General features: G+C 44.9%; 1 protein-coding gene across 1 annotated transcript in view; it reads right to left on the bottom strand.

Annotated features, from left to right (window-relative positions):
• Positions 1–27,679, bottom strand: part of LOC121574503 — a 337,032-nt gene that overhangs the window by 158,664 nt on the left and 150,689 nt on the right. Inside the window, exon 8 of the mRNA XM_041887112.2 lies at positions 25,784–26,554. Within this exon, the coding sequence (XP_041743046.1) occupies positions 25,784–26,554 (771 nt within the window). The remainder of the gene's footprint in view (positions 1–25,783; positions 26,555–27,679) is intronic.

The raw sequence follows: 27,679 nt of genomic DNA, 5'->3' as shown, positions 1-27,679 counted from the left end.
GGTAGAGTAGTGGTAGAGTAGAGTACTGGTAAAGTAGTGGTAGTGAGTAGAAAAGTCGTAGAGTAGTGGTAGTGTAGTGTAGTGGGAGAGTAGTTGTAGAGTAGTGGTAGAGTAGTGTAGTGGGGAGTAGTTGTAGAGTAGGTGAGTGTAGTGTAGTGGGAGAGTAGTGGTGTAAGTAGTAGTAGTAAGTAGAAGTAGAGTAGTGGTAGGGTAGTGGTAGTGGTAGATGTAGTGGTAGAAGTAGGTGGTGGTAGAGTAGTCATAGAGTGAGTAGTAGGGGTGATAGTAGTAAGTAGTAGAGTAGAGTTGTGGTAGAGAGTGAAGTAGTGGTAGAGTAGTGGTAGAGTAGAAGTAGAGTAGTGGTTGAGTAGAGTAGTGTTAGTGTAGTGGTAGAGTAGAGTAGAAGTAGTGGTATGTGGTAGTGAAAGTAGTGGTAGAGTAGTGTAGTGTTAGAGTAGTAGTAGTGTAGTGGTAGAATAGATTAGTGGTAGTGGTAGAGTAGTGGTAGAGTAGTGGTAGAGTAGTGGTAGAGTAGTGGTAGAGTAGTGGTAGAGTAGTGTAGTGGTAGAGTAGAGGTAGAGTAGTGGTAGAGTAGAGGTAGTAGTAGAAGTAGTGGTAGAGTAGAGTAGTGGTAGAGTAGTGGTAGAGTAGAGTGGTGTAGAGTAGTGAGTGTGGTAGGATAGTGGTAGAGTGATTGTTATTAGTAGTGTGGTAGAGTAGTGTGAGTAGTGGTGGAGTGAGAGTAGTGGTAGAGTAAGTGGTAGTGGAAGAGTAGATAGTGGTAGAGTAGAGGGAAGTAGTGGTAGAGTAGTGGTAGAGTAGAGTAGTGGTAGAGTAGTGGTAGAGTAGAGTAGTGGTAGAGTAGTAGTAGAGTAGAGAGTAGAGTAGTGGTAGAGTAGTGGTAGTGGTAGGGTAGTGGTAGAGTAGTGGTAGTGTAGAGGTAGAGTAGTGGTAGAGTAGAGTAGTGGTAGAGTAGTGGTAGAGTGTGGTAGAGTAGAGTAGAGTAGTGGTAGAGTGAGGTAGTGGTAGAGTAGTGGTAGAGTAGTGGTAGAGTAGAGGTAGAGTAGAGGTGAGAGTAGTGGTAGAGTAGTGGTAGAGTAGAGTAGTGGTAGAGTAGAGTGAGTAGTGGTAGAGTATTGGTAGTGGTAGAAGTAGTGGTAGAGTAGAGTGGTGGTAGAGTAGTCGTAGAGATAGAGTAGTGGTAGAGTAGTGTAATCGTAGAGTAGAAGTAGAGTAGAGTAGAGTAGTGGTAGAGTAGAGTAGTGGTAGAGTAGTGGTAGAGTAGAGTAGAGTAGTGGTTGAGTAGAGTGAGTGTTAGTGTAGTGGTAGAGTAGAGGTAGAGTGAGTGTTAGTGTAGTGGTAAAGTAGTGGTAGAGTACTGTAGTGTTAGAGTAGAGTAGAGTAGTGGTAGAGTTGAATAGTGGTAGAAGTAAGTGTTAGTGTAGTGGTAGAGTAGAGTAGTGGTAGTGTAGTGGTAAAGTAGTGGTAGAGTAGTGTAGTGTTAGAGTAGTAGTAGTAGTGTAGTGGTAGAGTAGTGGTAGAGTAGAGTAGTGGTAGTGTAGAGTAGAAGTAGTGGTAGGGTAGTGTAGTGGGAGGTAGTTGTAGAGTGAAGTAGTGTAGTGTAGTGGGAGAGTAGTGGTAGAGTAGAGTACTGGTAGAGTAGTGGTAGAGTAGAGTAGTGGTAGAGTAGTGTAGTGGTAGAGTAGTGGTAGAGTAGAGTACTGGTAAAGTAGTGGTAGTGGTAGAAAAAGTCGTAGAGTAGTGGTAGTGTAGTGTAGTGGGAAGTAGTTGTAGAGTAGTGGTAGAGTAGTGTAGTGGGAGTAGTTGTAGAGTAGAGTAGTGTAGTGTAGTGGGAGAGTAGTGGTAGAGTAGAGTAGTGGTAGAGTAGAGTAGAGTAGTGGTAGGAGTGTGGTAGTGGTAGAGTAGTGGTAGAGTAGAGTGGTGGTAGAGTAGTCATAGAGTAGAGTAGTGGTAGAGTAGTGTAGTCGTAGAGTAGAGTAGAGTAGAGTTGTGAGTAGAGTAGAGAATAGTGGTAGAGTAGTGGTAGAGTAGAGTAGAAGTAGTGGTTGAGTAGAGTAGTGTTAGTGTAGTGGTAGAGTAGAGTAGAGTAGTGGTAGTGTAGTGGTAAAGTAGTGGTAGAGTAGTGTAGTGTTAGAGTAGTAGTAGTGTAGTGGTAGAATAGATTAGTGGTAGTGGTAGAGTAGTGGTAGAGTAGTGGTAGAGTAGTGGTAGAGTAGTGGTAGAGTAGTGGTAGAGTAGTGTAGTGGTAGAGTAGAGGTAGAGTAGTGGTAGAGTAGAGGTAGTGGTAGAGTAGTGGTAGAGTAGAGTAGTGGTAGAGTAGAGGTAGAGTAGTGGTAGAGTAGTGGTAGTGGTAGAGTAGTGGTGGAGTAGAGTAGTGGTAGGGTAGTGGTAGAGTAGTGGTAGAGTAGAGTAGTGGTAGAGTAGAGTAGAAGTAGAGTAGTGGTAGAGTAGTGGTAGAGTAGAGTAGTGGTAGAGTAGAGTAGTGGTAGGGTAGTGGTAGAGTAGTGGTAGTGGTAGAGTAGTGGTAGAGTAGAGTAGTGGTAGAGTAGTGGTAGAGTAGAGTAGTGGTAGATAGAGTAGTGGTAGGGTAGTGGTAGAGTAGAGTAGTGGTAGAGTAGAGTAGTGTTAGAGTAGTGGTAGTGGTAGAGTAGTGGTAGAGTAGAGTAGTGTTAGAGTAGTGGTAGAGTAGTGGTAGTGGTAGAGTAGTGGTAGAGTAGAGTAGTGTTAGAGTAGTGGTAGAGTAGTGGTAGAGTAGAGTAGTGGTAGGATAGTGGTAGAGTAGAGTAGTGTTAGCGTAGTAGTAGAGTAGTGGTAGAGTAGTGGTAGAGTAGTGGTAGAGTAGAGTAGTGGTAGAGTAGTGGTAGTGGAAGAGTAGAGTAGTGGTAGAGTAGTGGTAGAGTAGAGTAGTGGTAGAGTAGAGTAGTGGTAGAGTAGAGTAGTGTTAGAGTAGTGGTAGAGTAGTGGTAGTGGTAGAGTAGTGGTAGAGTAGAGTAGTGGTAGGGTAGTGGTAGAGTAGAGTAGTGTTAGAGTAGTGGTAGAGTAGTGGTAGAGTAGAGTAGTGGTAGGATAGTGGTAGAGTAGAGTAGTGTTAGCGTAGTAGTAGAGTAGTGGTAGAGTAGTGGTAGAGTAGTGGTAGAGTAGAGTAGTGGTAGAGTAGTGGTAGTGGAAGAGTAGAGTAGTGGTAGAGTAGAGGTAGAGTAGTGGTAGAGTAGTGGTAGAGTAGAGTAGTGGTAGAGTAGTGGTAGAGTAGAGTAGTGGTAGAGTAGTGGTAGAGTAGAGTAGAGTAGTGGTAGAGTAGTGGTAGTGGTAGGGTAGTGGTAGAGTAGTGGTAGTGTAGAGGTAGAGTAGTGGTAGAGTAGAGTAGTGGTAGAGTAGTGGTAGAGTAGTGGTAGAGTAGAGTAGAGTAGTGGTAGAGTAGAGGTAGTGGTAGAGTAGTGGTAGAGTAGTGGTAGAGTAGAGGTAGAGTAGAGGTAGAGTAGTGGTAGAGTAGTGGTAGAGTAGAGTAGTGGTAGAGTAGAGGTAGAGTAGTGGTAGAGTATTGGTAGTGGTAGAGTAGTGGTAGAGTAGAGTGGTGGTAGAGTAGTCGTAGAGTAGAGTAGTGGTGAAAGTAGTGTAGTGGTAGAGTAGTGTGAGTCGTAGAGTAGAGTAGAGTAGAGTAGAGTAGTGGTAGAAGTAGAGTAGTGGTAGAGTAGTGGTAGAGTAGAGTAGAGTAGTGGTTGAGTAGAGTAGTGTTAGTGTAGTGGTAGAGTAGAGTAGAGTAGTGTTAGTGTAGTGGTAAAGTAGTGGTAGAGTAGTGTAGTGTTAGAGTAGAGTAGAGTAGTGGTAGAGTTGAATAGTGGTAGAGTAAAGTGTTAGTGTAGTGGTAGAGTGAGAGTAGTGGTAGTGTAGTGGTAAAGTAGTGGTAGAGTAGTGTAGTATTAGAGTAGTAGTAGTAGTGTAGTGGTAGAGTAAGTGGTAGAGTAGAGTAGTGGTAGTGTAGAGTAGAGTAGTGGTAGGGTAGTGTAGTGGGAGAGTAGTTGTAGAGTAGAGTAGTGTAGTGTAGTGGGAGAGTAGTGGTAGAGTAGAGTACTGGTAGAGTAGTGGTAGAGTAGAGTAGTGGTAGAGTAGTGTAGTGGTAGAGTAGTGGTAGAGTAGAGTACTGGTAAAGTAGTGGTAGTGGTAGAAAAGTCGTAGAGTAGTGGTAGTGTAGTGTAGTGGGAGAGTAGTTGTAGAGTAGTGGTAGAGTAGTGTAGTGGGAGAGTAGTTGTAGAGTAGAGTAGTGTAGTGTAGTGGGAGAGTAGTGGTAGAGTATAGTAGTGGTAGAGTAGAGTAGAGTAGTGGTAGGGTAGTGGTAGTGGTAGAGTAGTGGTAGAGTAGAGTGGTGGTAGAGTAGTCATAGAGTAGAGTAGTGGTAGAGTAGTGTAGTCGTAGAGTAGAGTAGAGTAGAGTTGTGGTAGAGTAGAGTAGTGGTAGAGTAGAGATAGAGTAGAGTAGAGTAGTGGTTGAGTAGAGTAGTGTTAGTGTAGTGGTAGAGTATAGTAGAGTAGTGGTAGTGTAGTGGTAAAGTAGTGGTAGAGTAGTGTAGTGTTAGAGTAGTAGTAGTGTAGTGGTAGAGTAGTGGTAGAGTAGTGGTAGAGTAGTGGTAGAGTAGTGTAGTGGTAGAGTAGTGGTAGAGTAGTGGTAGAGTAGTGGTAGAGTAGTGGTAGAGTAGTGGTAGAGTAGTGTAGTGGTAGAGTAGAGGTAGAGTAGTGGTAGGGTAGTGGTAGAGTAGAGTAGTGTTAGAGTAGTGGTAGAGTAGTGGTAGAGTAGAGTAGTGGTAGGATAGTGGTAGAGTAGAGTAGTGTTAGCGTAGTAGTAGAGTAGTGGTAGAGTAGTGGTAGAGTAGAGTAGTGGTAGAGTAGTGGTAGTGGAAGAGTAGAGTAGTGGTAGAGTAGAGGTAGAGTAGTGGTAGAGTAGTGGTAGAGTAGAGTAGTGGTAGAGTAGTGGTAGAGTAGAGTAGTGGTAGAGTAGTGGTAGAGTAGAGTAGAGTAGTGGTAGAGTAGTGGTAGTGGTAGGGTAGTGGTAGAGTAGTGGTAGTGTAGAGGTAGAGTAGTGGTAGAGTAGAGTAGTGGTAGAGTAGTGGTAGAGTAGTGGTAGAGTAGAGTAGAGTAGTGGTAGAGTAGAGGTAGTGGTAGAGTAGTGGTAGAGTAGTGGTAGAGTAGAGGTAGAGTAGAGGTAGAGTAGTGGTAGAGTAGTGGTAGAGTAGAGTAGTGGTAGAGTAGAGGTAGAGTAGTGGTAGAGTATTGGTAGTGGTAGAGTAGTGGTAGAGTAGAGTGGTGGTAGAGTAGTCGTAGAGTAGAGTAGTGGTAGAGTAGTGTAGTGGTAGAGTAGTGTAGTCGTAGAGTAGAGTAGAGTAGAGTAGAGTAGTGGTAGAGTAGAGTAGTGGTAGAGTAGTGGTAGAGTAGAGTAGAGTAGTGGTTGAGTAGAGTAGTGTTAGTGTAGTGGTAGAGTAGAGTAGAGTAGTGTTAGTGTAGTGGTAAAGTAGTGGTAGAGTAGTGTAGTGTTAGAGTAGAGTAGAGTAGTGGTAGAGTTGAATAGTGGTAGAGTAGTGTTAGTGTAGTGGTAGAGTAGAGTAGTGGTAGTGTAGTGGTAAAGTAGTGGTAGAGTAGTGTAGTGTTAGAGTAGTAGTAGTAGTGTAGTGGTAGAGTAGTGGTAGAGTAGAGTAGTGGTAGTGTAGAGTAGAGTAGTGGTAGGGTAGTGTAGTGGGAGAGTAGTTGTAGAGTAGAGTAGTGTAGTGTAGTGGGAGAGTAGTGGTAGAGTAGAGTACTGGTAGAGTAGTGGTAGAGTAGAGTAGTGGTAGAGTAGTGTAGTGGTAGAGTAGTGGTAGAGTAGAGTACTGGTAAAGTAGTGGTAGTGGTAGAAAAGTCGTAGAGTAGTGGTAGTGTAGTGTAGTGGGAGAGTAGTTGTAGAGTAGTGGTGAGTAGTGTAGTGGGAGTAGTTGTAGAGTAGAGTAGTGTAGTGTAGTGGGAGAGTAGTGGTAGAGTATAGTAGTGGTAGAGTAGAGTAGAGTAGTGGTAGGGTAGTGGTAGTGGTAGAGTAGTGGTAGAGTAGAGTGGTGGTAGAGTAGTCATAGAGTAGAGTAGTGGTAGAGTAGTGTAGTCGTAGAGTAGAGTAGAGTTGTGGTAGAGTAGAGTAGTGGTAGAGTAGTGGTAGAGTAGAGTAGAGTAGTGGTTGAGTAGAGTAGTGTTAGTGTAGTGGTAGAGTAGAGTAGAGTAGTGGTAGTGTAGTGGTAAAGTAGTGGTAGAGTAGTGTAGTGTTAGAGTAGTAGTAGTGTAGTGGTAGAATAGATTAGTGGTAGTGGTAGAGTAGTGGTAGAGTAGTGGTAGAGTAGTGGTAGAGTAGTGGTAGAGTAGTGTAGTGGTAGAGTAGAGGTAGAGTAGTGGTAGAGTAGAGGTAGTGGTAGAGTAGTGGTAGAGTAGAGTAGTGGTAGAGTAGTGGTAGAGTAGAGTAGTGGTAGAGTAGAGGTAGAGTAGTGGTAGAGTATGTGGTAGTGGTAGAGTAGTGGTAGAGTAGAGTAGTGGTAGGGTAGTGGTAGAGTAGTGGTAGAGTAGAGTAGTGGTAGAGTAGAGTAGAAGTAGAGTAGTGGTAGAGTAGTGGTAGAGTAGAGTAGTGGTAGAGTAGTGGTAGAGTAGAGTAGTGGTAGGGTAGTGGTAGAGTAGTGGTAGTGGTAGAGTAGTGGTAGAGTAGAGTAGTGGTAGAGTAGTGGTAGAGTAGAGTAGTGGTAGGGTAGTGGTAGAGTAGTGGTAGAGTAGAGTAGTGGTAGAGTAGTGGTAGAGTAGTGGTAGAGTAGAGTAGTGGTAGAGTAGAGTAGTTGTAGAGTAGAGTAGTGTTAGAGTAGTGGTAGAGTAGTGGTAGTGGTAGAGTAGTGGTAGAGTAGAGTAGTGGTAGGGTAGTGGTAGAGTAGAGTAGTGTTAGAGTAGTGGTAGAGTAGAGTAGTGGTAGGATAGTGGTAGAGTAGAGTAGTGTTAGCGTAGTAGTAGAGTAGTGGTAGAGTAGTGGTAGAGTAGAGTAGTGGTAGAGTAGTGGTAGTGGAAGAGTAGAGTAGTGGTAGAGTAGAGGTAGAGTAGTGGTAGAGTAGTGGTAGAGTAGAGTAGTGGTAGAGTAGTGGTAGAGTAGAGTAGTGGTAGAGTAGTGGTAGAGTAGAGTAGAGTAGTGGTAGAGTAGTGGTAGTGGTAGGGTAGTGGTAGAGTAGTGGTAGTGTAGAGGTAGAGTAGTGGTAGAGTAGAGTAGTGGTAGAGTAGAGTAGAGTAGTGGTAGAGTAGAGGTAGTGGTAGAGTAGTGGTAGAGTAGTGGTAGAGTAGAGGTAGAGTAGAGGTAGAGTAGTGGTAGAGTAGTGGTAGAGTAGAGTAGTGGTAGGGTAGAGGTAGAGTAGTGGTAGAGTATTGGTAGTGGTAGAGTAGTGGTAGAGTAGAGTGGTGGTAGAGTAGTCGTAGGGTAGAGTAGTGGTAGAGTAGTGTAGTGGTAGAGTAGTGTAGTCGAGAGTAGAAGTAGAGTAGAGTAGTGGTAGAGTAGAGTAGTGGTAGAGTAGTGGTAGAGTAGAGTAGAGTAGTGGTTGAGTAGAGTAGTGTTAGTGTAGTGGTAGAGTAGAGTAGAGTAGTGTTAGTGTAGTGGTAAAGTAGTGGTAGAGTAGTGTAGTGTTAGAGTAGTAGTAGTGTAGTGGTAGAGTAGAGTAGTGGTAGAGTAGTGGTAGTGGTAGAGTAGTGGTAGAGTAGAGTAGTGGTAGAGTAGTGGTAGAGTAGTTGTAGAGTAGAGTAGTGGTAGGGTAGAGGTAGAGTAGAGGTAGTGGTAGAGTAGTGGTAGAGTAGAGTAGTGGTAGAGTAGTGGTAGAGTAGAGGTAGTTGTAGTGTAGTGGTAGTGTAGTGGTAGAGTAGTGTAGTGGTAGAGTAGGGTAGTGGTAGAGTAGAGTAGAGTAGTGGTAGTGGTAGAGTAGAGTAGAGTAGTGGTAGAATAGAGTAGTGGTAGAGTAGTGGTAGAGTAGAGTAGAGTAGTGGTGGTGTAGTGTAGTGGTAGTGTAGTGGTAGAGTAGAGTAGTGGTAGATAGAGTAGTGGTAGGGTAGTGGTAGAGTAGTGGTAGAGTAGAGTAGTGGTAGGTTAGAGTAGTGGTAGGGTAGTGTAGTGGTAGGGTAGGGTAGTGTAGTGGTAGGGTAGTGTAGTGGTAGAGTAGTGTAGTGGTAGGGTAGTGTAGTGGTAGGGTAGTGTAGTGGTAGGGTAGAGTAGTGTCCTATTGATGGAAGAAGAGTTAGAGAAAGAATCATAGCAAAGACACAGGAGGGAGGCCACAGTGGAAAAATCTGTTTATTTGACTAGTTCTTCTATATTATTATACCATACAGAGGGAGATAGAGAGAGATTCACTACTACAGCAGGCCAGACCACTGGCTGAATGGCTCACAGTCTGGACTGGACGGGTTGAAGGAAGAACGGGGTGAATGTGTGAGTGAGAGAGAGACAGAGTGAGTGATGATCCTAATCATAACTATATCAAATGACACCTCAGCTTAACAAAAATACAGCATTAGTACGTTTGTTGTTGTTAGTTTGGGTTGAAAAGCACAGCGGGTTTGTTTCAAGGTTGTTGTTGATTATTCCCAGTATAGTAGCTTTAGACAGAGAAGCAGTTGTTTCACCACGGAAGAATAAGACATCCTTTACACATCAAAGAAGCTCTGTATGGCAGTGTGGTTGGCTTTGAGTCCTAAATGCCACCCTATTCCTTACATAGTCCACTACTTTTCACCAAAGCCCTATGGGTGTTTTATATAGGGAGCCATGTGGGAAGCAGACTGTGTGACAAACAACAGTCAGTCAAGGCCTGGTCCTTACTCAGTCGAGGCCTGGTCCTCACTCAGTCAAGGCCTGGTCCTTACTCAGTCAAGGCCTGGTCCTTACTCAGTCGAGGCCTGGTCCTTACTCAGTCAAGGCCTGGTCCTCACTCAGTCAAGGCCTGGTCCTTACTCAGTCGAGGCCTGGTCCTTAGTCAGTCAAGGCCTGGTCCTTACTCAGTCAAGGCCTGGTCCTTACTCAGTCAAGGCCTGGTCCTTACTCAGTCGAGGCCTGGTCCTTACTCAGTCAAGGCCTGGTCCTTACTCAGTCGAGGCCTGGTCCTTACTCAGTCGAGGCCTGGTCCTTACTCAGTCGAGGCCTGGTCCTTACTCAGTCGAGGCCTGGTCCTTACTCAGTCAAGGCATGGTCCTTACTCAGTCAAGGCCTGGTCCTTACTCAGTCAAACTTACTCAGTCAAACTCCCGTCTGGATTACTGCAACTCGCTGTTGGCTGGGCTCCCTGCCTGTGCCATTAAACCCCTACAACTCATCCAGAATGCTGCAGCCCGTCTGGTGTTCAACCTTCCCAAGTTCTCTCACGTCACCCCGCTCCTCCGCAAACTCCACTGGCTTCCAGTTGAATCTCGCATCCGTTACAAGACCATGGTGCTTGCCTACGGAGCTGTGAGGGGAACGGCACCTCCGTACCTTCAGGCTCTGATCAGTCCCTACACCCAAACGAGGGCATTGCGTTCATCCACCTCTGGCCTGCTGGCCCCCCTACCTCTGCGGAAGCACAGTTCCCGCTCAGCCCAGTCAAAACTGTTCGCTGCTCTGGCACCCCCAATGGTGGAACAAGCTCCCTCACGACGCCAGGACAGCGGAGTCACTCACCACCTTCCGGAGACATTTGAAACCCTACCTCTTTAAGGAATACCTGGGATAGGATAAAGTAATGCTTCTACCCCCACCCCCCCCTTTACTCCAAATCCCCCAAAAAAAAAAAAAAAAAAACATTGTAAAGTGGTTATCCCACTGGCTATAAGGTGAATGCACCTATTTGTAAGTCGCTCTGGATAAGAGCGTCTGCTAAATGACGTAAATGTAAATGTAAATGTCCTTAGTCAGTCAAGGCCTGGTCCTTACTCAGTCAAACCTGGTCCTTAGTCAGTCGAGGCCTGGTCCTTACTCACACACATCCTTATAATTATTATCATCAACTCAAAGCACTATGTCTCTGTCGAAATGGCACCCTATTCCCTATATAGTGCGCTAGTTTTGACCACAGTCCATAGGGGTAGGGCTGTTATAGTGACCGTATTACCGCAACACCAGCGGTCAAGTCATGTGACCGTTTAGTCACGGTAACTAGCCTTCTCCGAGCTCTGATGCTGCTGATGGTCATTGGTAGCCTACCAAACATGACATTTTTAACAACGCTTTTTTTAGGATAAAAACTAGTTCATTGCATCTGCCACGGAGCCCGGTTTCATCATATTACCACATGGCCCAGCTGCTTGCCGTAGTTTTGAAGTAGTCGCGAAAAAACAGGCCTTATTTTTAGGTCGTTTTTCACCCTGCCAGCTGCTATTAGTTCTATTGAGCTCCGTGGCACCAACTGGCCTTCAGAACGTTCTATTCCCAGCCCATTGTTCTACATCACAGTGCCTGCTTCGCTATTGCTGGCAATGAGACCTGCCCACATCAACCTCGTAGGTTTACCTCAGGTAACTTATTCTTAACAAGGTTACGGCTACTTGGTGAGCAATCTCACTGTTCGCCTGGGTACACGTTGTGGTGAGCCATAGTGCTAGCGATGGCTAGCGCATAGCCATCAAATGTTAAACATTTTCTGGTCATGGTTAACAATATATTTTTTTCCCCGAAAAAGGTGTAAAAGTTAGTAACTGCCTGGTACTCAGTGATCTATTGTCCCTCTGATCACTCTGACATCAATGCAAATGCAATCTAAAATCAAATCAAACACTTCATGAGAGCCCATCAGCTCATGTTGCGCAACACTTCTATAGGCTATGCAATGGAGTGAGAAAACAGAGTTTGATGGCCTCTATTAAAAAGAGGAGGATCCCATCAGCTTTCTACAGGCTAGGCCTACTATATTTATTTCTCAACTATCCTAATATTAAGCACATTTCTTTGCTTTGCAACATCAGCATAGCCTACCTGGCTGGCATGAAACGGAGCCGCGGGAAAAGCGTCCTCCATTCGCAATTTAAAATGACATAGATTATGTTTTTGGTTTTTTCTGCCCCTGTTCTGACAAGTGCATGACATTGGTCCATTCTAAATTAAAACTAATTTCACACATACAGTGCATTCGGAAAAGTATTCAGACCCCTTGACTTTTTCCACATTTTGTTACGTTACAGCCGTATTCTAAAATTGATTAAATTGTTCCCCCACCCTCATCAATTTACACACAATATCCCATAATGACAAAGCAAAAACAGGTTTTTAGAAATGTTTGCAAATGTATAAAAAAACTGATATCACATTGACTTAAGTATTCAGACCCTTTACTCTGTACTTTGTTGAAGCACCTTTGTTCTAAAGCTTTTGACAGGTAGTGTATATGTAAAGACAAGATTAAATTGATAATAGTCTGATGGGTGACGATATTATCACTGATGCCCAGCATGTCCAGTAAGGCAAGAAACAGCACAGGCCTTTTTTCCCTCGACTTTTTCAAATCACACATCATGTAGCCTAGCCCATAGGCCTATATGTTTAGATATGTTTTTCATTTGTATATGTATTTTTTTTTTTACCCCCTTTTTCTCCCCAATTTCGATCTTGTCTCATCGCTGTGACTCCCCAAAGGGTGTGTCCTCCGAAACACGACCAGCCAAACCACACTTCTTAACACCCGCCCGCTTAACCTGGAAGACAGCTGCACCAATGTGTGGGAGGAAACACTGTTCAACTGATGACTGAGGTCAGCCTGCAGGCGCCCGGCCCGCCACAAGGACTCACTAGAGCACGATGAGCCAAGTAAAGCCCCCACGGCCAAACCCTCCCCAAACCCGGACAACGCTTGGCCAATTGTGCGCCACCCTATGGGACTCCAGGTCACAGCTGGTTGTGACACAGCCTGGGATCGAACCCGGGTCTGTAGTGAATCGCCACTTGATAAGGCCCCTTTCATAAGGTTTGTATCACAACTAAAGCGTCCAAATAACTCCAAAAGTAGCCTAGAGGCTTAGGACTCCTGGAACAGGGTTAGAGAACACATAGCCCACTGAGCCTAGTGAAAACCTGTTCTTATTAACATAGTCAGTGCGCAATCACGTGTGAAAACAGAGTTTTGACTGGCCTCTATTTAAAAGAGGATCCCAGCTTTCTCCTGCTGCTATATTTATTGCTCAATTCTTAAACTTAAGCACATTAATCCGCTCTACAACTGGTGTAGCCTAACTGGCATTCATAGGCGGTGCGTGAGTTTCAAGTTTGGGGACGCTAGCTAATTTTCACCATAAAATGCACCTTTATAATAAAGCATTACATGTATAATCTCATTTGCGGACTTATGTAAGATAGCCTACTATTCGTTATGTGATGAGTTGATTGGATAGTCATAATTTAGGCTAATATAAAGCAATCACTGTTCGCAAAAAAAAAAAAAAAGACAGTTCAACGCAATGGCCGAGCACGTATAGCATAGAGTAGGCCTAGACTATATCAGATACGTTTCTTCTTTCTTTGCATGGGAGAAATGTGGCCTTTTATAAACACATTTCATACAATTCTACTACACTTTATATGACTGGAGACATTAGCAGAATCTTTTTTAATAGGACAAATTATAGGGTAGCCTTACTCTGCTGACACTGACAATAAAATCAATAAAACCGATGTTATCCATATAATAGACATATGAGAAGAGGAGACACTAATATGATATGATGTTGTCCATATAATAGACCTGTCAAAAAACAAACTTTTAAGTAGCACTGACCAAACAATGATAAATAGTGAATATGCGCAGTGCGCACTCGTCGGGGATATTGCCGATGCTCTCCGGTGGTGCCAATAAGATAGGCTATTCTGTTGTTCACTCAATTCAGTTGAGAATGTTCATAACTAAAAGACAGATTGGTATTTTCATTGTCTTCTTTACAGCAATAACCATTTGCTTTCCAAACTATGTTTTCCTGCGATTGTATTTTGAAATATTGCGATATGCATGGCTTGGCCTCTCTACTTTTCACAGACAGTCGCAATAATTTGCCCAAATTAAGCGCGTTACCGTTCCTTCCGACTGTAGGCAATCCGATTTAAAACAATCCACAATTTCTGTTTTTAAAAGAAGCTACTGATCCTCTGTGGCCAAGCCATGCTTTAATAGCCTAGTTTGAATGATTTTATTTATTTCTGTACAGACAGTAGTAGGCTAATTAGGCAATATAACTTTGTCAATTTAATTAAGTTTAGTTCAGGAAAAGCTTCCCCAACCTTATGGACGCGCTGCCTATGCTGGCATATTAAAAACATAACGGCACCTAAACTCCATTTGCAATTGAGTGCAGGCTACGGAGGATGTTTTTTTTATAGGCCATTCTAAATACATTTAAGTCATTTAGCAGACGCTCTTATTCAGAGCGATTTACAGGAGCAATTAGGGTTAAGTGCTTTGCTTAAGGGCACAACTACAGATTTTTCACCTAGTCGGCTCGGGGATTAGAACCAGCGACCTTTCGGTTACTGGCACAACGCTCCTAACCACTAAGCTACCTATAAGCGATATGTAAAGACCAGGTTAAATTAAGAATATTTTGATGGGGTGAGAATATTATCAAGCGCTTATCAAATTGTGAGTGAGAGACAACTCAGAGTATGCTATTCTGTTCTTCTGAAATAGGCTACATTTTCTTCATTTCATGTATATATATATTTTTTTGACCTGTCTAAAATAAATAATAGATTTATTGTGACGGTGTAGGCTATATTAAATGGATTAATACGATTTTTAGCCGGTCTGCATCAGTTGCTTGTAGGCTATGTGTGGAAGCCCGAAGATGCTAAACGTGTTTATGTTCATTAAGGGTCAATTACCCTGAGACTGCAATTATTTGCATTACAATCACTGGCTGATAAAATGTCATGACCGCCACAACCCAACATAGGGCTCTGGTCTAAAGTAGTGCACTATATACTGTACGGAATAGGGTACCAATCGGGACACAGGCTTACTGTAGTGTTTTGAGTTGATGATAATAATTCTAAGGATGTTCAGATACAGATTGACAGTAACAGTGATAGCAACAGTGACAGTGATAGTGACAGTAACAGTGACATTAACAGTGATAGTGACAGTAAGAATGATGGTGATAGTGATAGTAACAGTGACAGTGATAGTGACAGTAACAGTGACAGTGATAGTGTCGGTGACAGTGATAGTGACAGTGATAGTGTCGGTGACAGTGATAATAACAGTGATAGTGACAGTCATAGTAACAGTAACAGTGATAGTGACAGTAAGAATGATGGTGATAGTGATAGTGACAGTGATAGTGTCGGTGACAGTGATAGTAACAGTGACAGTGATAATAACAGTGATAGTGACAGTGATAGTAACAGTAACAGTGATAGTGACAGTGATAGTGACAGTAACAGTGATAGTGACAGCAAGAATGATGGTGATAGTGATAGTGATAGTAACAGTGACAGTGATAGTGACAGTAACAGTGACAGTGATAGTGTCGGTGACAGTGATAGTGACAGTAACAGTGACAGTAAGTGTCGGTGACAGTGATAGTGATAGTGACAGTGATAGTAACAGTGACAGTGACAGTGACAGTGATAGTGTCGGTGACAGTGATAGTAACAGTGACAGTGATAGTAACAGTGATAGTGATAGTAACAGTGATAGTAACAGTAACAGTGATAGTGTCGGTGACAGTAATAGTGATAGTGACAGTGATAGTAACAGTGACAGTGATAGTGTCGGTGACAGTGATAGTAACAGTGACAGTGATAGTAACAGTGATAGTGATAGTAACAGTGATAGTAACAGTAACAGTGATAGTGTCGGTGACAGTGATAGTGATAGTGACAGTGATAGTAACAGTGACAGTGATAGTATCGGTGACAGTGATAGTAACAGTGACAGTGATAGTAACAGTGATAGTGACAGTGATAGTGATAGTGTCGGTGACAGTGATAGTAACAGTGACAGTGATAGTAACAGTGATAGTGATAGTAACAGTGATAGTAACAGTAACAGTGATAGTGTTGGTGACAGTGATAGTAACAGTGACAGTGGTAGTAACAGTAACAGTGAAAGTGTCGGTGACAGTGATATTGACGTGACAGTGACAGTGATAGTGACAGTAACAGTGACAGTGACAGTGATAGTAACAGTGACAGTGATAGTAACAGTGACAGTGATAGTAACAGTGACAGTGATAGTAACAGTGACAGTGACAGTGATAGTGACAGTGACAGTGATAGTGACAGTGACAGTAACAGTGACAGTGATAGTGTCGGTGACAGTGATAGTAACAGTGATAGTGACAGTGATAGTAACAGTGATAGTAACAGTGACAGTAACAGTGACAGTAACAGTGATAGTGACAGTGATAGTAACAGTAACAGTGATAGTGACAGTAAGAATGATGGTGATAGTGATAGTAACAGTGACAGTGATAGTGACAGTAACAGTGACAGTGACAGTGATAGTGTCGGAGACAGTGATAGTGACAGTGACAGTGATAGTGTCGGAGACAGTGATAGTAACAGTGACAGTGACAGTGATAGTAACAGTGACAGTGATAGTAACAGTGATAGTGACAGTGACAGTAACCGTGATACTAACCGTGATAGTAACAGTGATAGTAACAGTGATAGTAACAGTGATAGTAACAGTGACAGTAATAGTAACAGTGATAAATAGTGATAGTGTCGGTGACAGTACTTCTAAATAAGTAAACAACATTCCTTGTTTATCTAGTGGTCTGAATTCATTCTAGCAGGGGTTTTTCAGTTGGTGAGTAGAGTGGTGAACTCTGTATAAACCTAACCATGGTGTAACGGCTAAGGTGCTTCAATATTATTATCATTATACTATCGATCCCTACTGTATCTCTCCATACTGTGGCTGAACTAGAAGGTCTTATTAAACCAGACAGGTGTATAAAAACCTTGTTTCATACACAAAGCAACATCAACACACTCTAGGAAAAAGAATCAAGGTTTGTTGTTATAGAAAAACATGATGGCTTTGTGACTAGAATGCCTCTGACTACTCTGTAGAAAAGCGCATCTTGTGGCCCAAACATGGGGTGTGCATCCGGAATGGCACCCTGTTCCCTATGTAGTACACTACTTTTGACTATGGCCCATAGGGAGGGGAGAGGAAGGAGGACAGGAGGGGAGAGTTAGGAGGACAGGAGGGGAGAGGAAGGAGGACAGGAGGGGAGAGGAAGGAGGACAGGAGAGTTAGGAGGACAGGAGGGGAGAGGAAGGAGGACAGGAGGGGAGAGGAAGGAGGACAGGAGGGGAGAGGAAGGAGGACAGGAGGGGAGAGTTAGGAGGACAGGAGGGGAGAGGAAGGAGGACAGGAGAGTTAGGAGGACAGGAGGGGAGAGGAAGGAGGACAGGAGGGGAGAGTTAGGAGGACAGGAGGGGAGAGGAAGGAGGACAGGAGGGGAGAGGAAGGAGGACAGGAGGGGAGAGTTAGGAGGACAGGAGGGGAGAGGAAGGAGGACAGGAGGGGAGAGTTAGGAGGACAGGAGGGGAGAGGAAGGAGGACAGGAGGGGAGAGTTAGGAGGACAGGAGGGGAGAGTTAGGAGGACAGGAGGGGAGAGGAAGGAGGACAGGAGGGGAGAGTTAGGAGGACAGGAGGGGAGAGGAAGGAGGACAGGAGAGTTAGGAGGACAGGAGGGGAGAGGAAGGAGGACAGGAGGAGAGAGGAAGGAGGACAGGAGAGTTAGGAGGACATGAGGGGAGAGGAAGGAGGACAGGAGGGGAGAGGAAGGAGGACAGGAGGGGAGAGGAAGAAAGAAAAAAATAAGAAATGCTCCAATCCATGCTAAGGATCTATGGCTTTTATGGATGCTGCATTTGTATACAAATACTATATATACTACCGGTCAAAAGTTTTAGAACACCTACTCATTCAAGGGTTTTTCTTTATTTTTACTATTTTCTACATTGTAGAATCAGATGACCTGGCCTCCACAATCCCACGACCTCAAACAAATTGAGATGGTTTGCAGCCAACAAGTGCTCAGCATATGTGGGAACTCCTTCAAGACTGTTGGAAAAGCATTCCAGGTGAAGCTGGTTAAGAGAATGCCAAGAGTGTGCAAAGCTGTCATCATTGCAAAGGGGGGCCATTTGAAGAATTTCAAATATATAATATATTTTGATTTGTTTAACACTTTTCTGGTTACTACATGATTCCATATGTGTTATTTCATAGTTTTGATGTCTTCACTATTATTCTACAATGTAGAAAATAGTAAAAAATAAAGAAAAACCCTTGAATGAGTAGGTGTTCTAAAACTTTTGACCGGTAGTGTATATATATATATATATATACATACACTGAATATACAAAACTGCTCTTTCCATGGTCCTCTGTAGCTCAGCTGGTAGAGCACGGCGCTTGTAACGCCAGGGTAGTGGGTTTGATCCCTGGGACCACCCCATACACAAAAAAAATACAAAATGTATGCACGCATGACTGTAAGTCGCTTTGGATAAAAGCATCTGCTAAATGGCATATTATTATTATATTACAAAGACTGACCAGGTGAATCCAGGTGAAAGCTTTGATCCCTTATTGATGTCACTTGTTAAATCCACTTCAATCAGTGTAGATGAAGGGGAGGAGACAGGTTAAAGAAGGATGTTTAAGCATTGAGACAACTGAGACATGGATTGTGTATGTGTGCCATTCAGAGGGTGAATGGGCAAGACAGAATATTTAAGTGCCTTTGAACGGGGTACGGTAGTAGGTGGCGTGTAGTGGTTATAGCCCCGTGTAGCTCAGTTGGTAGAGCATGGCGATTGCAACGCCAGGGTTGTGGGTTCGTTTCCCACGGGGGACCAGTATGAAAAAATTAATAATTGTTTGCAAAAAAACTGTAAGTCGCTCTGGATAAGAGCGTCTGCTAAATGACTAAATTTAAAAATGTGCCAGGTGCACCGGTTTTTGTCAAGAACTGCAACGCTCAATAGTTTCCTGTGTGTATCAAGAATGGTCCACCACCCAAAGGACATCCAGCGAACTTGACACAACTGTGGGAAGCATTGGAGTCAACATGGGCCAGCATCCCTGTGGAACGCTTTCGACACCTTGTAGAGTCCAATGCCCTGACAAATTGAGGCTGTTCTGAGGGCAAAAGGGGGGTGCAACTCAATTTTAGGAAGGTGTCCTTAATGTTTTGCACACTCAGCGTATATTATTATTACTATATAATCAACGTCTCTATAAATACATGTTGAAAATATCATCTGCACTCATATTGAGCAAATATATACTTTCTTTATCTACAGACTGTGTGTACAAGTTTAGGATGTGTATGTGCACACACACACACACACACACACACACACACACACACACACACACACACACACACACACACACACACACACGCACGCACACGCACGCACACGCACGCACGCACGCGCACCCCCACACACGCACACGCACACACACACACACACACACACACGCACGCACGCACGCACACACACACACACACACACACACACACACACACACACACGCACATACACACATACACACACACACACACGCACGCACACACACACACACATACACACACACACACGCACATACACACACACACACACACGCACGCACACGCACGCACGCGCACGCACACGCAAGCACACACACACACACACACACACACACACACGCACGCACGCACGCACACACACACACAGTCTGTAGATAAAGAAAGTATATATTTGAATACCTTCAAATTACCGAGGCTGTTCTCAGGGATCTGTCTGTCTGTGACATGCTGGCATCATCACCTGAGCACTAACACACTGCCACTCCATAGTCAGGCTGGGTCCAAACTGACCCACTCCATAGTCAGGCTGCCTCCCAACTGACCCACTCCATAGTCAGGCTGCCTCCCAACTGACCCACTCCATAGTCAGGCTGGGTCCCAACTGACCCACTCCATAGTCAGGCTGCCTCCCAACTGACCCACTCCATAGTCAGGCTGTCTCCCAACTGACCCACTCCATAGTCAGGCTGGGTCCCAACTGACCCACTCCATAGTCAGGCTGCCTCCCAACTGACCCACTCCATAGTCAGGCTGCCTCCCAACTGACCCACTCCATAGTCAGGCTGCCTCCCAACTGACCCACTCCATAGTCAGGCTGCCTCCCAACTGACCCACTCCATAGTCAGGCTGCCTCCCAACTGACCCACTCCATAGTCAGGCTGCCTCCCAACTGACCCACTCCATAGTCAGGCTGCCTCCCAACTGACCCACTCCATAGTCAGGCTGCCTCCCAACTGACCCACTCCATAGTCAGGCTGGGTCCCAACTGACCCACTCCACAGTCAGGCTGCCTCCCAACTGACCCACTCCATAGTCAGGCTGCCTCCCAACTGACCCACTCCATAGTCAGGCTGGGTCCCAACTGACCCACTCCATAGTCAGGCTGTGTCCCAACTGACTCCTATTCCCTGTGTAGTGCCTTACTTTTGACCAGGGCCCGAAGTTGTGTTCGCTGGTTTGCTAACTTCAGTCAGATTGTGGTGGGTGGTAGCAAATGATATGCTAACTGGAATCACAGTGGAGAATATGGTGCCTATATCAGTTGGTAACAATACCAGTCAGTCTTAAACTATTGAGAATTAAGTATTTCTACATCGTTTTTACTATTATTGTTGTTGATGGATTGTTCTGCAGTATGGAAGTGTTGTTCTGTTGGTGCATAGCTAGGCCAGACCCCATAATACTTGTAAACTAAGGTCTGGTTACTCTGCCATGCAAACTGGACCTCAGTAGATTCTCAGTACAACCCTCACTACACTACGTCACATGGTTAACCCAATGGCATGCTGTCAGTGTGTGTACAAGTAGGTCAGATAGCAGAACAGAGTTAGAGACACTAGGAGCTTTAGTTGACCTTAAGCGTTCTTTGTAACCTGATGTTAGAGTCAACTGGGAGGAGAATGACTTCCTTCGTCCCCTAGTTCCTTTAACCAGCAGGTTGACCTTTATTGTGATGAGTCTTGTCCTGGAGGCAGAACTGGGGCGATTTCCCCTTAGATAGGCCAGCAGCAAAGTCAAAATTGGCTATTTTTCAAAGATGAATGAAGCTGCCTCCAGAACAAAGTTAACGATGACAAAAACGAACCTGCTCTGAACCAATGCATTTAGAGAGAGAGAGAAAGAGAGACAGAGAAAACCTACTCAGTTGTACAACTGAATGCATTCAACTGAAATCTCTGTCTTCTGCATTTAACCCAACCCCTCTGAATCAGGACGGGGGGGGGGGGGACGGGGGGGTACCTTAATTGACGTCCACGTCATTGGCGCATGGGGGCAGAACGGCAGATTTTTCCACCTTGCCGGCTCGGGGATTTAAACCAGAGACCTTTCGGTTACCCAATGCTCTTAACCGCTAGGCTACCTGTCGACGTAGAGTTCCCTCCTATTCTCTGATATCCAGGTAGTTCCCTCCTCTACTCTGATATCCAGGTAGTTCCCTCCTATACTCTGATATCCAGGTAGTTCCCTCCTCTACTCTGATATCCAGGTAGTTCCCTCCTCTACTCTGATATCCAGGTAGTTCCCTCCACTACTCTGATATCCAGGTAGTTCCCTCCTCTACTCTGATATCCAGGTAGTTTCCTCCTCTACTCTGATATCCAGGTAGTTCGCTCCACTACTCTGATATCCAGGTAGTTCCCTCCTCTACTCTGATATCCAGGTTGTTCCCTCCACTACTCTGATATCCAGGTAGTTCCCTCCTCTACTCTGATATCCAGGTAGTTCCCTCCTCTACTCTGATATCCAGGTAGTTCCCTCCTCTACTCTGATATCCAGGTAGTTCCCTCCTCTACTCTGATATCCAGGTAGTTCCCTCCTCTACTCTGATTTCCAGGTAGTTCCCTCCTCTACTCTGATATCCAGGTAGTTCCCTCCTCTACTCTGATATCCAGGTAGTTCCCTCCTCTACTCTGATATCCAGGTAGTTCCCCCCTCTACTCTGATATCCAGGTAGTTCCCTCCTCTACTCTGATATCCAGGTAGTTCCCTCCTCTACTCTGATATCCAGGTAGTTCCCTCCTCTACTCTGATATCCAGGTAGTTCCCTCCTCTACTCTGATATCCAGGTAGTTCCCTCCACTACTCTGATATCCAGGTAGTTCCCTCCTCTACTCTGATATCCAGGTAGTTCCCTCCTCTACTCTGATATCCAGGTAGTTCCCTCCTCTACTCTGATATCCAGGTAGTTCCCTCCTCTACTCTGATATCCAGGTAGTTCCCTCCTCTACTCTGATATCCAGGTAGTTCCCTCCTCTACTCTGATATCCAGGTAGTTCCCTCCTCTACGCTGATATCCAGGTAGTTCCCTACTCTACTCTGATATCCAGGTAGTTCCCTCCTCTACTCTGATATCCAGGTAGTTCCCTCCTCTACTCTGATATCCAGGTAGTTCCCTCCTCTACTCTGATATCCAGGTAGTTCCCTCCTCTACTCTGATATCCAGGTAGTTCCCTCCACTACTCTGATATCCAGGTAGTTCCCTCCACTACTCTGATATCCAGGTAGTTCCCTCCTCTACTCTGATATCCAGGTAGTTCCCTCCTCTACTCTGATATCCAGGTAGTTCCCTCCACTACTCTGATATCCAGGTAGTTCTCTCCTCTACTCTGATATCCAGGTAGTTCCCTCCTCTACTCTGATATCCAGGTAGTTCCCTCCTCTACTCTGATATCCAGGTAGTTCCCTCCACTACTCTGATATCCAGGTAGTTCCCTCCTCTACTCTGATATCCAGGTAGTTCCCTCCTCTACTCTGATATCCAGGTAGTTCCCTCCTCTACTCTGACATCCAGGTAGTTCCCTCCTCTACTCTGATATCCAGGTAGTTCCCTCCTCTACTCTGATATCCAGGTAGTTCCCTCCTCTACTCTGATATCCAGGTAGTTCCCTCCTCTACTCTGATATCCAGGTAGTTCCCTCCTCTACTCTGATATCCAGGTAGTTCCCTCCTCTACTCTGAGATCCAGGTAGTTCCCTCCACTACTCTGATATCCAGGTAGTTCCCTCCTCTACTCTGATATCCAGGTAGTTCCCTCCTCTACTCTGATATCCAGGTAGTTACCTCCTCTACTCTGATATCCAGGTAGTTCCCTCCTCTACTCTGACATTGTTAGCATGAGGAGTTTATGTCCAATGCAAGCCTATCATTAGGTATGATAGCTGTTGAGTGGCTGATAGATAGTTTTTAGGAGTGGCTGATAGATGGTGTTTAGGAGTGGCTGATAGATGGTGTTTAGGAGTGGCTGATAGATGGTGTTTAGGAGTTCCAGATAGATAGTGTTTAGGAGTGGCTGATAGATGGTGTTTAGGAGTGGCTGATAGATGGTGTTTAGGAGTGGCTGATAGATAATGTTTAGGAGTGGCTGATAGATGGTGTTTAGGAGTGGCTGATAGATGGTGTTTAGGAGTGGCTGATAGATGGTGTTTAAGGGTTGATAGATGGTGTTTAAGGGTTGATAGATGGTGTTTAGGAGTGGCTGATAGATGGTGTTTAGGAGTGGCTGATAGATGGTGTTTAAGGGTTGATAGATGGTATTTAGGAGTGGCTGATAGATGGTGTTTAGGAGTGGCTGATAGATGGTGTTTAGGAGTGGCTGATAGATAATGTTTAGGAGTGGCTGATAGATGGTGTTTAGGAGTGGCTGATAGATGGTGTTTAGGAGTGGCTGATAGATGGTGTTTAGGAGTGGCTGATAGATGGTGTTTAAGGGTTGATAGATGGTGTTTAGGAGTGGCTGATAGATGGTGTTTAGGTAGGAGTGGCTGATAGATGGTGTTTAGGAGTGGCTGATAGATGGTGTTTAAGGGTTGATAGATGGTGTTTAGGAGTGGCTGATAGATGGTGTTTAGGTAGGAGTGGCCGATAGATGGTGTTTAGGAGTGGCTGATAGATGGTGTTTAGGAGTGGCTGATAGATGGTGTTTAGGAGTGGCTGATAGATGGTGTTTAGGAGTGGCTGATAGATGGTGTTTAGGAGTGGCTGATAGATGGTGTTTAGGAGTGGCTGATAGATGGTGTTTAGGATTGGCTGATAGATGGTGTTTAGGAGTGGCTGATAGATGGTGTTTAGGAGTGGCTGATAGATAGTGTTTAGGAGTGGCTGATATATGGTGTTTAGGAGTGGCTGATAGATAGTGTTTAGGAGTGGCTGATAGATAGTGTTTAGGAGTGGCTGATAGATAGTGTTTAGGAGTGGCTGATAGATAGTGTTTAGGAGTGGCTGATAGATAGTGTTTAGGAGTGGCTGATAGATGGTGTTTAGGAGTGGCTGATATATAGTGTTTAGGAGTGGCTGATAGATAGTGTTTAGGAGTGGCTGATAGATGGTGTTTAGGAGTGGCTGATAGATGGTGTTTAGGAGTGGCTGATATATAGTGTTTAGGAGTGGCTGATAGATAGTGTTTAGGAGTGGCTGATAGATGGTGTTTAGGAGTGGCTGATAGATGGTGTTTAGGATTGGCTGATAGATGGTGTTTAGGAGTGGCTGATAGATGGTGTTTAGGAGTGGCTGATAGATAGTGTTTAGGAGTGGCTGATATATGGTGTTTAGGAGTGGCTGATAGATAGTGTTTAGGAGTGGCTGATAGATAGTGTTTAGGAGTGGCTGATATATGGTGTTTAGGAGTGGCTGATAGATAGTGTTTAGGAGTGGCTGATAGATAGTGTTTAGGAGTGGCTGATAGATAGTGTTTAGGAGTGGCTAATAGATAGTGTTTAGGAGTGGCTGATAGATGGTGTTTAGGAGTGGCTGATATATAGTGTTTAGGAGTGGCTGATAGATAGTGTTTAGGAGTGGCTGATAGATAGTGTTTAGGAGTGGCTGATAGATGGTGTTTAGGAGTGGCTGATAGATGGTGTTTAGGAGTGGCTGATAGATGGTGTTTAGGAGTGGCTGATAGATGGTGTTTAGGAGTGGCTGATAGATGGTGTTTAGGAGTGGCTGATAGATGGTGTTTAGGATTGGCTGATAGATGGTGTTTAGGAGTGGCTGATAGATGGTGTTTAGGAGTGGCTGATAGATAGTGTTTAGGAGTGGCTGATATATGGTGTTTAGGAGTGGCTGATAGATAGTGTTTAGGAGTGGCTGATAGATAGTGTTTAGGAGTGGCTGATAGATAGAGTTTAGGAGTGGCTGATAGATAGTGTTTAGGAGTGGCTGATAGATGGTGTTTAGGAGTGGCTGATATATAGTGTTTAGGAGTGGCTGATAGATAGTGTTTAGGAGTGGCTGATAGATGGTGTTTAGGAGTGGCTGATAGATGGTGTTTAGGAGTGGCTGATATATAGTGTTTAGGAGTGGCTGATAGATAGTGTTTAGGAGTGGCTGATAGATGGTGTTTAGGAGTGGCTGATAGATGGTGTTTAGGAGTGGCTGATAGATGGTGTTTAGGAGTGGCTGATAGATGGTGTTTAGGAGTGGCTGATAGATGGTGTTTAGGATTGGCTGATAGATGGTGTTTAGGAGTGGCTGATAGATGGTGTTTAGGAGTGGCTGATAGATAGTGTTTAGGAGTGGCTGATATATGGTGTTTAGGAGTGGCTGATAGATAGTGTTTAGGAGTGGCTGATAGATAGTGTTTAGGAGTGGCTGATATATGGTGTTTAGGAGTGGCTGATAGATAGTGTTTAGGAGTGGCTGATAGATAGTGTTTAGGAGTGGCTGATAGATAGTGTTTAGGAGTGGCTGATAGATAGTGTTTAGGAGTGGCTGATAGATGGTGTTTAGGAGTGGCTGATAGATGGTGTTTAGGAGTGGCTGATAGATGGTGTTTAGGAGTGGCTGATAGATAGTGTTTAGGAGTGGCTGATAGATAGTGTTTAGGAGTGGCTGATAGATAGTGTTTAGGAGTGGCTGATAGATAGTGTTTAGGAGTGGCTGATAGATGTTTGTTGAGATATGAGCCAGTCTGAATGAAACACAAACACCCAAATTGACCCTTTCATCTTCAGATCCAATTATGTAACATGATCTACCAGTACTGTTGAGGATAGATAGTGAGGTTAAATGACTGTGCCTATTTCTTACAGACAATCTCTTTCTTCACGTGACATGCTTGTTTTGATGATGTCCTGTTGTTTATTCTCATTGTCGATTATTACAAAATAACAGTTAATAACCACCACACTACAATGTGTTGTGTACACATAAACTAGCAACTGACTGTCCAACCCAACCCCTGTGAGGTTTCCCCTAGCTAAAGGTCCAGGATCAGCTTCCCCTCGCCCAATCCTGTCCTTAACCATTATTGGGGGAAATGAAAAACTGACCCAGGATCAGTGTCTAGGGTCAACTCAGACAGGCCAGAGATGAGACAGGATGCTTTGCTTTCCCAGCTCACAGAGGGGAGAGAGAGCGAGTGCATCGTCAGGGTCAAGGTTCGGACACAACCAGCTCACAGAGGGGAGAGGTTGTAGGTCAAAGGTCAGATAAAGAGAGTGATGTAACCCCAGCCAGGTCCCAGAGGTCAGAGTGCAGGGGGAGGTTCTGTTAGTAGCCATGAGGAGGAAGAGGATGAGGAAGAGGAGGAGGAGGGTTTAGGGAGGAGGAAGATCAGAGCCTTGATGAACCAACGAGCTCTTCCCTCCCGGCAGTCCCAGGAAAAATAGAGAGTTGTGGGTAGTGTAGTTAAAGTAATGAGGAGGTCACATGATGGTACAGCATTGGCAGCGCTTTTTCTTCTCTATACCTGCTGGGGAGGGGAGTTCCTTGGTGGTCGTGGCAGAGCTCTCGTCCTTCCCCTCCGACGACAGTTCGGTGGTGTCGCTGAGCGGCCGGGCGCCGGACACCAGGTCGGCGGCGTTGCCATCCATTATGGAGTAACCGTCGGTGACCGTTTTCTCCCGTAGCGACTTCTCATCGTCGTCATCGATCAGGACGATCTCTGCCTTGATGGTGCCGTCGAATCCCAGCAGCCTCTTGGTCTCATCCTGGTCATCTACATTATGGTAGCCCATGAAGATCATCGTGATCGGCTTCTCTGCCGTGGCCTGGGGAGCTTCCGTCACCTCCCCCTCGTAGGTCACCTCCCAGCTGGGTGGAGGCTGGGTGGTGATGGGGGCGCCTGGAGCCTGGGGCACCTTGTGGGCCGTTGTGGTAGGGCTATGGACGGCTGGGGGGGTGGTGTAGGTGGTTGGGAGCTCATCGGCGCGGTCAGCAGAGCTGGGGGAGGTTTTGGGGTCGCCAGCGCCATCGGGGGTGACGGTAACCTCAGTCTGGCTGGCGGGCCCCCCGACCCGATGCATCAGCTCGTCCACCTGTTGGGAGCTCCAGGGGTGAACCCCGTTCTCCAGGGTGGTGGACCCCACCGAGCGGACCTCGTAGACAACATTCCGGCCGTCGTCGAAGACCTTGACCCCACGCTGGGGCACCTCGTCAGGGCTGATGGAAGACGCTGACAGGATCCTGGTGTCACCTGTCTTCCTGTCCTTCTCCACGTTGATCTCCATGGCGTACATCGCTACAGACAGACGGACAGAACACATTATCACATCGTTACCATTATAGTCCTGCAATAGGCACATCACCATGGCTACAGACAGACAGACGGACAAGGAGAGACGCACAGCATACAGCATGTTACCACTAAACTATGACCATAGACACAGAATACAGCATGTTACCACTAAACTATGACCATAGACACAGCATACAGCATGTTACCACTAAACTATGACCATAGACACAGCATACAGCATGTTACCACTAAACTATGACCATAGACACAGCATACAGCATGTTACCACTAAACTATGACCATAGACACAGCATACAGCATGTTACCACTAAACTATGACCATAGACACAGCATACAGCATGTTACCACTAAACTATGACCATAGACACAGCATACAGCATGTTACCACTAAACTATGACCATAGACACAGCATACAGCATGTTACCACTAAACTATGACCATAGACACAGCATACAGCATGTTACCACTAAACTATGACCATAGACACAGCATACAGCATGTTACCACTAAACTATGACCATAGACACAGCATACAGCATGTTACCACTAAACTATGACCATAGACACAGCATACAGCATGTTACCACTAAACTATGACCATAGACACAGCATACAGCATGTTACCACTAAACTATGACCATAGACACAGCATACAGCATGTTACCACTAAACTATGACCATAGACACAGCATACAGCATGTTACCACTAAACTATGACCATAGACACAGCATACAGCATGTTACCACTAAAATATGATTATAGACACAGAATACAGCATGTTACCACTAAAATATGATTATAGACACAGAATACAGCATGTTACCACTAAAATATGATTATAGACACAGAATACAGCATGTTACCACTAAAATATGATTATAGACACAGAATACTCCATCAACACACTGGTCCTGACACGTCTTTCTCCATCAACACACTGGTCCTGACACGTCTTTCTCCATCAACACACTGGTCCTGACACGTCTTACTCCATCAACACACTGGTCCTGACACGTCTTTCTCCATCAACACACTGGTCCTGACACGTCTTTCTCCATCAACACACTGGTCCTGACACGTCTTTCTCCATCAACACACTGGTCCT

The sequence above is a fragment of the Coregonus clupeaformis genome, chromosome 9 (genome assembly GCF_020615455.1).
Source record: "Coregonus clupeaformis isolate EN_2021a chromosome 9, ASM2061545v1, whole genome shotgun sequence".
NCBI classification, from domain to species: domain Eukaryota; kingdom Metazoa; phylum Chordata; class Actinopteri; order Salmoniformes; family Salmonidae; genus Coregonus; species Coregonus clupeaformis.
The sequence above is the reverse complement of the archived record's forward strand: the minus strand, read 5'-3'. Positions and strand labels throughout refer to the sequence as shown.